The following is a 10,609-nucleotide window of genomic DNA, read 5'->3' on the forward strand; positions in this document are numbered from 1 at the left end:
CGTGTTGCACACATCACTCGTGTGTTGTTGTAGCCATGCAGTTACACCAACTTCCTTCCAAACTCATCTCGGCAGCCCTTGCCACATCACTGCTCCTGAAGCACGGAGGTCTAAACAAGCCTCAGGCTGCAAACAGGAGTAACCCAGATTTCTTCATGTCAATACAAGTGTTTTGAGAAAAGGTTGAGAAATTACACCGAGAAAACAGGTGTTTTGAAGTAATAATACATAGGAGAAACTACCCAGTACTCAACTGGGAATGAGGCGACTGCCTTGCCTTAGGTGGTTTACCCTTGCTTGAAATGGTAAAGTGCTGAATCACAGCATGTTGCTGTGGGAATTTACTCCAGTTTTGGTCACTGAGCAACGTCCTATTTGTTTAGGAGTTAATCCAGTGCTGCAAACTAAACCTACTAGTGATGCAGGACACTGGGCATGGAGAGGAATGATGTGTTGGCTGGAACTCCTCGGGATGAGCAGCTGTACAAAAGTTTGTGTCAGCCCCAGGAAAGAACTCTTCAGAGCATCCTAAGCAGGGGATAACTGTCCCTGTGCCCCAGGGGATCACTGCAGGAGAGTTGAACCAGCCTCAGAGCCAGTGCCAGCCATGCCAGGGGTGGGCCACCGGGCCAGAAAAACAGACCCTGCTTCCTTTTCCACTCTGACAAACACCTCCAGCTCCCTCCTGCAGCCTTTCCAGAGAACTGTTCCATGAGTGCTCCTCTACCCTCAGTCTAAAGACAGAATGAATGAGGCTGGAGCAGAAAGCAGCACAGGAAAATAACACCTCTTAACAGGTGCCTGGAAAACATAGCTCAAGGCTTCTGGGTGGCCACAGAATAACTCAGGCCACAGCAGCAAGACGGGTGATTTCACACAGCCACTAATTACAATTCTTCACAGAGCCAAAGGTTGCCACCACACCAGCCTCTGTGGTTGAAATTTTCTGCTGCTCCTGCATTTATCCCCAATGTAGAACACTTACAGGGAAAACTGTACTCTCTTTTCTGGTACAGCTCTTTCACATGTGATACACGATGCCCACGGCACACACAAGGACCATCTGATAAAGAATACCCTTTACCCTGTCCGTTTTCCTTCTGAGTAAACTTGCAGAAAGGAGCTGACTGGACAAGTTTCACAGGAAGGGGATTTGCGAGCAGCAGTCCTCAAAAGCAACACTTTGACTGAAGGCAGAGCAGCAACATCAGGGATCCGGTTTCCTGACCGCTGGAGTTACCCTTGTCAAAGATACAGAGCTTGAAACTCGAGCCATGCACAAACACCCAAGCTTTTAATATTCACCCCAGGTGACTTGCATTCCAGAGAAGCACCACGGTTGTCCCAAATGCCTTTTCCCCATGCCTGAAGCGTTTGCATTTCATTCACCACCTCTTTTCCACACTTTGAAATAACAGCAACTTGTGACTTGTACCGCTGTTACCAGATGAAAGAGAAGCGATGCCTTCACCAGCAAGTTCTGCAGGGGAGCCAGCTTGCAGGGAGCTGCACTGTGCTGAGTCAAGAGAAACAGGCAGATGTTCACAGTTTGTTTGCAAGAAGCCTCGGCACCCTCCCGGCTGTCGGCATATAAAGGCTGATGACCTAGCAAAGCCAGAGGCTTCTTCTGCACGCTGTGTCCCTTGAACAAGGAACGCCAAGTGACACAAGAGAAGCTTCCTGAGAGAAGTGGGAACACAAGCACAGCGTGACTCAAAGACCTGACCCTACAATTTGGCAGCAGAAATACCATGACTGTGCTGCAAGAACTAGCTTGTACCTTTTCTCTTCAGAGAAAGCTTTCACAATTCACCGTGCCTCTGCCAGGAAGAGGAGATGGGAAAAGCAAACCCTTCCAAATGTGCAGGGGTTTTTGCATCCTGACCTCCTGTCAGACAAGCTGCCTTGGTGTCCCAGAAACATTTGCTTTCTTGTTTCCTTCCAAGACTGAATGTCCAGCTTTATCTTACCACATATGTAACGTTGAGGACTTTTTTGAGATGCCCCTCTCTCTGTCCCGATCTCCCTTCCAAAGCATCCCTGAGCCAGACATGCTTGGAATACATGACCAGATATATAAAATCTCAATTGCCAGCAAAGAGGAGAGGAACAGGGCTTTATGTAACACCCCAGCAACAAGAGTAATGCATTTCTGCACACCAGCTCCTTTATCCCTCTACACCACAGGCTTTTACAGCATGGCATCCTATGGAAGTTGTATTGTACCTGGAGATTGGGACTATACATGTTTAAACAGACTTTTCTTTCCTATCCTGCTACGCTGATTTCTTCCAGCGTTGGAGAGACTGGAATTTCCCTAGGAAAGAGCAGAAGGAACACACTTTGGATTCCATGTCAGCACCAAAGCACAAAGTGAAGTTCACAGCCCAGGCCTGCCAGCCTGAAATAGGATGGAAGCAGATGGCTCCCCAGCCTCCAGGTCACCCTGTATTTTATTTTTACTTCATGTGCTTCATACCAAGAGGACATACTTCAACACAAAGTGACTAGAGTCAACGCTTTTTAATGAAAGAAAGTAGCGTTGAGCAGATTTTGGCATGGAAAATCCATTTATATTGTTATTTTTTCTCTTTTGTTCCCCTCTCTAACCCCCTCAAGACCTCTTCTTTACTCATTGCCAATATGAACTTCTTGTTAGCCTCCTAGTAAACAAAGAATTCTTTACTCATTGCAGTAAATACTCTTATGAGCACCACTAGCACTGCATGTTTACTGCTTCTCAGCTAAACCTCTGCTTTTGAAATCAATGACAACAAAAAAAAGCTTTTTGCTCAGCACCCCATGGATGCCCATGAATGCACATCTAACGTGGATGACTGCTTTTAAAACGTGGTTCATCCTACATGCCCACATTTCAGCCCCTGGAAGTGTATGTAACAACTCAACTCAGAAAAACTGAGCCCTCTGAGGAGAGACAGAACAGAGGACATCAGAACAAAGCCAAGGGAACCTGTTCTATTTTGAACTAATTTGTTGTTAGGCAAAGGATTTTTTGTCTTGCTGTTTGTCTTGTCTGTTCTTAGGTTTGCTGAGATTTGGAACTTTTCCACAACCGTTTTTGGCTTTACAGACACTTCTATTTTTAGTCCATAAACCCAGCTGTGGTCTACTGGACAGTTCAAGATTTGAACTAGGGTGGCCATTCAAATCAGCTGTGGAGGCCACAAAGTAGAAGAACCAGACCTTTGGAGAAGGAAACGCATGATGAAATATTTCCTTCAGTCTCTCACTCTTTTCTTTCCTCCACTGTGGTGGTGGCTGGATACCATGGGGGTTTTGCTCTGGCTCCACTTGCAGGATTTTTATTTCTATTAGAAAGGTAAAGAGGAGAATCTGCAAGAGTGGGGAGATAAGGGTGTACAGAGGAGAAACAATGATTATATGAAGCAGGCAGCAAAGTGAAGGTTCACTTTGATGCCAGAATCTCACCACAGTCACATGCCTTCCCAGACGAGGGGAAGGAAGGTCAAGAAGGAAAACAATTAAGTTTATTAAGAAAGATTCTAAGTTATAGAAGATAATCTTTCCAGCATTTGAGGTCACAACTCAGGAGACAAACTTTTTGTGGTTGAAGGCAGTGGTATATGTTTGGCATACCTATAAAAGTAAGAGATTAAGGGAAGCTATTGCCCAACAGTGGCATTCTCCTAACCACAGCGGCACAGTACACTGGAAACATCACCATTTACATGCCGGTGTGCACAAGCAAACACCTCTGCAAGAGCTCTGGATGCACGGGGCAGGCCCACATGGGAGCATGGCTGCCAGAGGCACCCCCACACCTTGCTATGGGCTTTGGGTTCAGCTCTGTGGGCTTCCAAGTGCGAGGCACTCCAACAAGCACCGTACTTCTACTACTCCGTATTACAAAATTAATTACGTGGGGGAAAGGAAACAAACTTTATATACAAAAAAGAAACAAACCCCAAACTTGGGCGTTGGCGGCAGATGAGTATTTTCTCCTTCACTTAATTTGTCACTCCTGCCCGATGAAATCGTAAGGCCTCTGAAGCTCAAACCTCAGCATGCTCACTGCCCTGCAGAAGTACAACCTCTTCGGGAAAAAGAAAGGCACACTCCTCGCAGATGGCATTTCTTGATTGACCCGCTCCCTCCCCGGCGCCGCGGAGCCTCCCCCGCCCGCCCCAGCGCCTCGCCTACCTGCCGGCCCGGGCCTGCGGGCAGCTCCGGGCGGGCGGAGCGCTCCCCTGCCCGCCCCGCCGCGGCCGGGGAAGGCGGGCCGTGGGCCGCGCCTCGGAGCCGGGCACCATGGCGGCCGCCGAAGACCTCTGGCAGCTGGTGAGCGCGGGGCTGGCTCCGGCGGCGGGAGCGGGGGCCGGGCTGAGGGGCTCCGGTGGCGGGAACGGTGCTGAGGGGCTCCGGCCGCGCGGGCGGGACCGATGCTGAGGGGGCTGAGGGGCTCCCATGTCGGGAACGGCGCTGAGGGGCTCCGGCCGCGCGGGCGGGACCGATGCTGAGGGGGCTGAGGGGCTCCGCCTCGGCAGGACCGCGCTGAGGGGCTCCCATGTCGGGAATGGCGCTGAGGAGGCTGAGGGGCTCCGCCGCGGCGGGCGGCACTGCAACTGAGGGCTTCGGTGCGGGGACCGCGGCTGAGGGGCCTGAGGGGCTCCAGTGGCGGGAACGGCACCGAGGGGCTCCGGCGGGGCGGGCAGGACCGACGCTGAGGGGCTCCCGTGTCGGAAACGTCGCTGAGGGGGCTGAGGGGCTCCAATGGGGCGGGCGGCACCGCGCTAGTGGCGGGACCGATGCTGAGTGGCTCCGCCGCGGCGGGCGGGGCCTAATGCTGAGGGGGCTGAGGGGCTCCGCCGGGGCGGCCGGGCCCGAGGCTGAGGGGGCTGTGTGGCTCCGCCGGGGCGGCCGGGACCGCGCCAATGGCGGAGACGGAGCTGAGGGGCCCCGCCGGGGCGGGCGCTCGGCGGCGGAGAAGCGCGGGAAGACGCGGGCCCGAGGGCCAGCCCCGAGGCTCCAGCTTTCTGCTCTGTCTGGTTTTACCCCCCAGGCGGACAATCTGCTGCATGAGCTGCAGGAGAATTTTCAGGCTCTGACCGAAAAGATAACGCTGAGAAATATCCTCTGGGCGAGCCGGGGGACTCGCTGCGCGGGGGCGGTTTCGTGTTCCTTCGGCCGCGGTTTCGGTGCTCTAGGGAGGGGCTTGGCTTTCTTCCCTAAACATCACATTAAGACATAATGATTGACATGGCTAAACGCTGATGGAAAGACTGCAGAGCTGCCCTCTCCACGCCCGTTTATTTTTCCAGGAAATCCTCAAAGCTTTACAAAAAGTAGTGCCAAGGAGCAGGCTCTGTGCAGCACGTCTTGCTTCCAAGTAAAATAAGCAGCAAATTAGGCGTAGAGATGCTGAAGGTACATTAAAAAAAAAAGCAATCATCTCCAAAAACGCCACTTAAATCAGCATATCCCCACGTGGCATTGGTTTAAAAACAACTTCCCTCCAAAACAGAAGACCTGAAGGGGCTCTGACCTTTCTCATTAGCTGTACTTAGAGAAACTACCTCTGAAAGTGTGCATTTATTAAGTTTTCCATTTTTTTCCTCTGTAACTCAACCGTTCAGGAGGCGGCTGCTTTAGCGTAAGACAGTGTTTCAGCAGCACTCCTATCCTGATTGCATGCATTGACTGGTATCACCTGAAACACAAATTGTTTCTTTACAAAGAAAATCCTCCACTCACAGGCACAAGGGCAAGTCACTTCGGATTATTTACAACCTGAATGCTTGTCTGTTGCAAAAGAAATTGGGATTGTCTCATAATAATACAACACTGTGCATGCTTTGTTTTGCTTTTCTCATAGAAAAAAATCCCAAGCCTGTAATATTCCAGCATTCATATTTATCAGTAAGTTATCTTTAACTTCTTACTGGAAGAAATGGGTGAGCGCATCGATGACCTTGAGAAGCATGTCGCTGACTTGATGACAGAGGCTGGGATAGACAACACTGATGAAGAGCTCAGAGTAAAGGAACTTCAGTTTTACTGTACTTTATATCTTTCCACTTAGTTCAGAACACAGGCAGAACCTGGCATGAAAAGATTACTTACAAATTTATCATACCTGCATTGACTTAGACTTTTAAGTATACTGAGATGGATTTAGAGTTACCTGGGGTTTCCCTTTGCCAAGAGCCAGAGAACACTCCCGCTTTTTCCAACCAAAACCATCTGTTCCAGCTGAGTATCACATACAAGTGGGAGCACAAACCAACCCCAAGGACCTCAACTGAGGCTGTACATTTCTGATCAAACGTGGATTAAGGCAGTGCTGCACACCATTCCCGTCCCAGTATGCTGAGCTGGGGGAGGATTCACATTGGTATCAATCACAGAATCACTGAGGTTGGAAAAGCCCTTTAAACTCACAGAGTCCAACCATTTCCCCAGCACCTGGGCAGCCTGGGCCAGCTTTTTTGGGGAAAAAATTGTTTCCAATCTCCAATCTAAACCTCCTCTAGTGCAACCTGAGGCAGTTCTCCCCCTCCCCAAGCTGCACTGCCCAGCTCTGGCCACGCTCCAGACCCTCGGTGTCCCTCTGGCAGTGAGGAGCCTGACACTGAACACAGCACTTGAGCTGCAGCCTCACCAGGGCGCTGCTCCTGCTGCCACAGCAGTGCTGATCCAAGCCAGGATGCTGTTGGCCTCCAAGGCTGCAGTGTTCAGCATTCAGGAGACAGCATTGCTTCTGTGTTTTGGGGAGGAGCAAGCAGTGTCTTTCTCCTGCCGTTTCATGCTTTCCCCATTCAAACGCACACATCAATGACTCTTGTCCTTTAGAGACTGCTTGCCCAGGCAAGACAGGCATGTCTGTAAATAGACTGATGTCATTTAGGCATCTGTTCTGCTGCCTTTTCCATAAACTATGAAATAATCTCCAGAAATACAGAGGCAATCCATGAGGAGGCACTTAAGTGTACAGAGGCCTTCCTGTTTTTATGCTGAGTCACAGTGATGAATAATTAAACTCCTAACCTACTTACCAACTGTTTGTTTGCAGCACTGAACTGAGGATGTGGGCAAGACAGACAAAAGGAGAAGAGCACCACATGGAAGCTGGGAGTGCACAGTGTCACTAGTCATGGAAAGTGTCAGTGAAACAAATGTGCTGGCATCACATCACTTTAGAATCTGTTTCTTTTTCAAGCTATTGCTAGAAAGCTGGGTTTTTTCATCCAAGTGCAACACTGTTTCCTTTTAGTTTCAGGGAAGGCAAAACCTCTCTTTCGCCTAGAAAATGCCCTCAGGAACTTACCCAGTCAGAAACTTTTCCCAATATATGAAAATGTATTTAATTTCTTTAAATAACATTAACATTTTCACTGTGTTTCTGTTTCCTTCTTCACTTAAACGTTCTCAGCATAGCCAGATCCTCTTGTGACAAAACTTTCCTATTTGCACAAAACCAAACCAGCTGAAATGTTTTTTTCCTGCCAACAGGCTTTTTGTGTACAAAACCACAAAATAACAAAGGACCAAGTCTTTAAAAAAATAAACATTTATAAAAGAACCCAAAATGCAGCTCCAGTATTACTGCAGCCAGACAGCTCCAGGCTTCGTGTCTTCTACTTTTCCAATCCTTTTAAAGAATTCAAAATGTGCTCAAAGTTGAAGGATTTGTAGGTGTGTTTTTTTTGTTTAATATATATGTGTACAGGCATACACACGAATAAACTGAAGTGGATGCAGGGTTAAAAAACAGGCAGCCCCAAAGCAGCGTCAGTATCTGTATTTAGTGGAATAATCCTTCGGCGATACCACCAAACCTCGGCCTTTGCGGGCGCCTCTGTAAACAGTTTCTATAATGTCAATCATCTCTTGCTTATCTTCCATTGCCCAGTTGATCTTGTTGTTATTACCCGTACCTAAATCAATCATGATGTGTTTGTTCCTTTAATGGGAGAGAAAAGAAAACCCCAACACCAGATGAGTTAATACGGCATTATAATTCAGAAAGGAACTTTCCATCCCTCGTGAGAATGCTTTGTAGGACTGAAAAGCAGCCCCTATCACATCAGAGGCTTGCAAAACAAGCCTCAAAGAAAAGACTATCCCCTCCTGTCACTCAAGGTGATGTTTCCCCTCCTATTTCTAAAGGTAGGATAGACTGCAAACATGCCCCCAGTGCTGCTACTTGGTGCACTTATGCTTCACGTATTCCTCATGGGTCGTATTTCTCTCTCACTACTGCCTGACACCAGAGGCAATTGCCATTTTCTCCCATGGACATTGATGCCTGAGCTCTAGCAGCCTCACTGCTCTGGGTGCATCTCTAAAGTGAGTCTGCCACACTCCTGCAGCGTTCTGCATGGGGAGTTTCAGATGTAAAACTAAAGCCAATGGATAATAAATCCAGTTCCCTATCACCGATTTGTACCCTGTTACCCAAACACTGTTCCTAGGCTAACTGGAGAACAAGCCATTTTCCTGTTTTCTCTATAGCAAAGAGATTTCTTTGTTTCCATCATGTACCTGAAGAAAAACATGACAGTACAGGGATCGTACAACTCATACATCTTGTTGAAGTCTGGTACTTCAGTGATATCCACAAGATAAATGACAGCAAAGTTTTTTACCTAAACAGAAGAAAAGAGGAAATGTAAAAGCAATCTGTGCAACCCAGCCTTTGGTTATTTGGATCATTGATTAGAAGCCCTAAGCTTTCATTACTGCAACAACTCTCTTCCACAACAGGGAGTCTCACCCTCACAGGAAACAATCTTGCCATTATTTTTAACCATAGTGACCAAAGAACATGGAAAATGTTCTTCAGTACAGCTGAGATGTTTATTTCACATCCAGTATCAGCTGCAAACACACCATGCTACATCAACACTCCGAGGAACAAACACCCTTCCTGTGCAGCTGAGACCTCACAGCCACGTGCCCAGCCCTGAACAAGCAGAGGCACAGCTTTGTGCCACCAAGCCCACACATTTGGTCTCTGTCATCAGCTGCTTATAGGCTTGAGAAAATTCACCATCCAACATGCCCTGATGCCATCCTCCAAGCATTTTTCCCCTCTCATTTGATAAGAGGGCTCATTAAATGAAGATCAAATTGGTAATTTAGTAATAAAAACTGATAGCTTATTCCTACTTCTTTGCCCAAGTTGAGGGGTTTTTTTTTGGAGTAGCTTAAAAATTTAATTGATAATGAAAAAAAAACCCTTGGCCAAAGAAGCTACTCTCTGGGCAGTTGTGGGAACAGGCTTTCCTTCTGCAGCATTAGAGTTCAATGCACAAGAATCCCTCCCTTTAATGTCACAGTGACTGTCTTCACTCCTGAAAGAAAACCGTGTTGTGCCTTTGTTTCCTTGGGGTGCCATGTTTGATCTGCAGTGGAACTGGGGAAAGTTCTATTTTCTAAACCTCATTTCTACTATCCATGAATGAGCTAACACACAGGCATTACAACACAAGTCAGGAGGCATCTAAACTATGCAAACCTGTAGCCAGGAGGTGTACTACCCAGTGCCTGTGCATTATGCAAGACCTTGCCCCCCATCCCTTCTGACATCCAAATACAGTTTTGGTCTTTCCCATCTGACTACACAAGGTGACCGGTCTGGCGTTACAGGTGTGGTTTGAGACGTATGACAAACTTGTTAATCCTGCTACCAAGTGTTGGAAATGCTATGAGGAACATCATTTCTGCTTGGGGTAAAAAGGTTTTATTTTAGTCTGTAAAACAGGATTAGACAGTGCCAGGAAAAAACATTCAATCTGGTGTACCCTGTGCTGAAACATCCTAGGAGGCACTTCAGCTGAGAAAGCTTGGAGAGGTTGGGCTACAAAAAACCCACAGATGTTCTCAGTAAACAAACCGTGATGGACTTCTGCTTCAACACAGTCTCTAAATCGTAAAGAATCATCACACTTCAGAGATGCAAATAAGTTTAGCTCCACGCTTTAGCAGGAGGTTGGGCTGGAGGAACTCTGCAGGGCCCTTCCAACCCCCACGCTTCTAGGATTCTACGAAACCCCTTTCCCGCTGCCTCCTAAAGCTGGAGTACATCCCCAGACACCCAGTCAGAACCTGCCTCAGGCTTTGTGGAAGCCACGTGAAGCGCCGGGCGCAGTGACCGCCTCTCGCCACAGCCTCAGCTTACCTTCTCAGCAATGCTGTACAACACCTCGTCCATCTTCATGCAGGTCGGGTCCCAGTCGTGCCCGAAACGGATCACCACGACTCGGTCCTCTTCCGAGAGGATGGCCTGGTCCACCTGCCAGCCATTGTGCAGGTGCGGGAGCATGTACGACATCCTGGCGGGGCAGCTGGGCGGCGGGCCTGCGGGACACAGCAGCGGCGGCAGCTGACGGGCCGGCCCCGGCGCGAGCCCCCGCCGCCCCCACGGCCCAGGGCCCGGCCCTCAGCGGCCGCGGCGAGGCGCGACGGCGGCCCCCGGAGCCCAGCCCCGTCCCACCCGGTCCCCGCCGTACCCCGCGGGGCCTCCTTCGCTCGGAGAAACGGGGCACCTCAGCCAGCCCCCGGCCTGACCGGAAACGGAAGTGACGGGCTTTCCCGCGCGAATGGAAGGCGCGGGCCGCTGGGACCG

At 49.2% G+C, this 10,609-nt stretch overlaps 2 protein-coding genes across 2 annotated transcripts; one reads left to right on the top strand and one right to left on the bottom strand.

Moving 5' to 3' along the window:
* The first annotated feature begins 4,244 nt into the window (after positions 1 to 4,244).
* On the top strand, positions 4,245 to 7,907 carry HSBP1L1 (heat shock factor binding protein 1 like 1). Its single transcript, XM_061994800.1, has 4 exons — positions 4,245 to 4,320; positions 5,042 to 5,108; positions 5,922 to 6,016; positions 7,052 to 7,907. Exons 1-4 carry the CDS (start codon positions 4,291 to 4,293, stop codon positions 7,055 to 7,057), a joined length of 198 nt encoding a protein of 65 aa, XP_061850784.1. The 5' UTR covers positions 4,245 to 4,290; the 3' UTR covers positions 7,058 to 7,907.
* TXNL4A (thioredoxin like 4A) lies at positions 5,234 to 10,598 on the bottom strand. Its single transcript, XM_061994799.1, has 4 exons — positions 10,494 to 10,598; positions 10,163 to 10,341; positions 8,524 to 8,627; positions 5,234 to 7,942 (listed from the first exon to the last, which is right to left on the bottom strand). Exons 2-4 carry the CDS (start codon positions 10,313 to 10,315, stop codon positions 7,771 to 7,773), a joined length of 429 nt encoding a protein of 142 aa, XP_061850783.1. The 5' UTR covers positions 10,316 to 10,341; positions 10,494 to 10,598; the 3' UTR covers positions 5,234 to 7,770.
* Between the last annotated feature and the right edge of the window lie 11 nt (positions 10,599 to 10,609).

This window comes from Colius striatus, chromosome 4 (genome assembly GCF_028858725.1).
Source record: "Colius striatus isolate bColStr4 chromosome 4, bColStr4.1.hap1, whole genome shotgun sequence".
Lineage (NCBI taxonomy): Eukaryota > Metazoa > Chordata > Aves > Coliiformes > Coliidae > Colius > Colius striatus.

Coding starts and splice junctions, on each gene's coding strand:
- HSBP1L1 (XM_061994800.1), top strand. CDS start 4,291: ATGGCGGCCGCCGAAGACCTCTGGCAGCTG. Junction 4,321..5,041: donor CCGAAGACCTCTGGCAGCTG/GTGAGCGCGGGG, acceptor TTTACCCCCCAG/GCGGACAATCTGCTGCATGA. Junction 5,109..5,921: donor CGAAAAGATAACGCTGAGAA/ATATCCTCTGGG, acceptor TTAACTTCTTAC/TGGAAGAAATGGGTGAGCGC.
- TXNL4A (XM_061994799.1), bottom strand. CDS start 10,315: ATGTCGTACATGCTCCCGCACCTGCACAATGGCTGGCAGGTGGACCAG. Junction 8,628..10,162: donor TGTACAGCATTGCTGAGAAG/GTAAGCTGAGGC, acceptor TCTTCTGTTTAG/GTAAAAAACTTTGCTGTCAT. Junction 7,943..8,523: donor ACTGTCATGTTTTTCTTCAG/GTACATGATGGA, acceptor CTCCCATTAAAG/GAACAAACACATCATGATTG.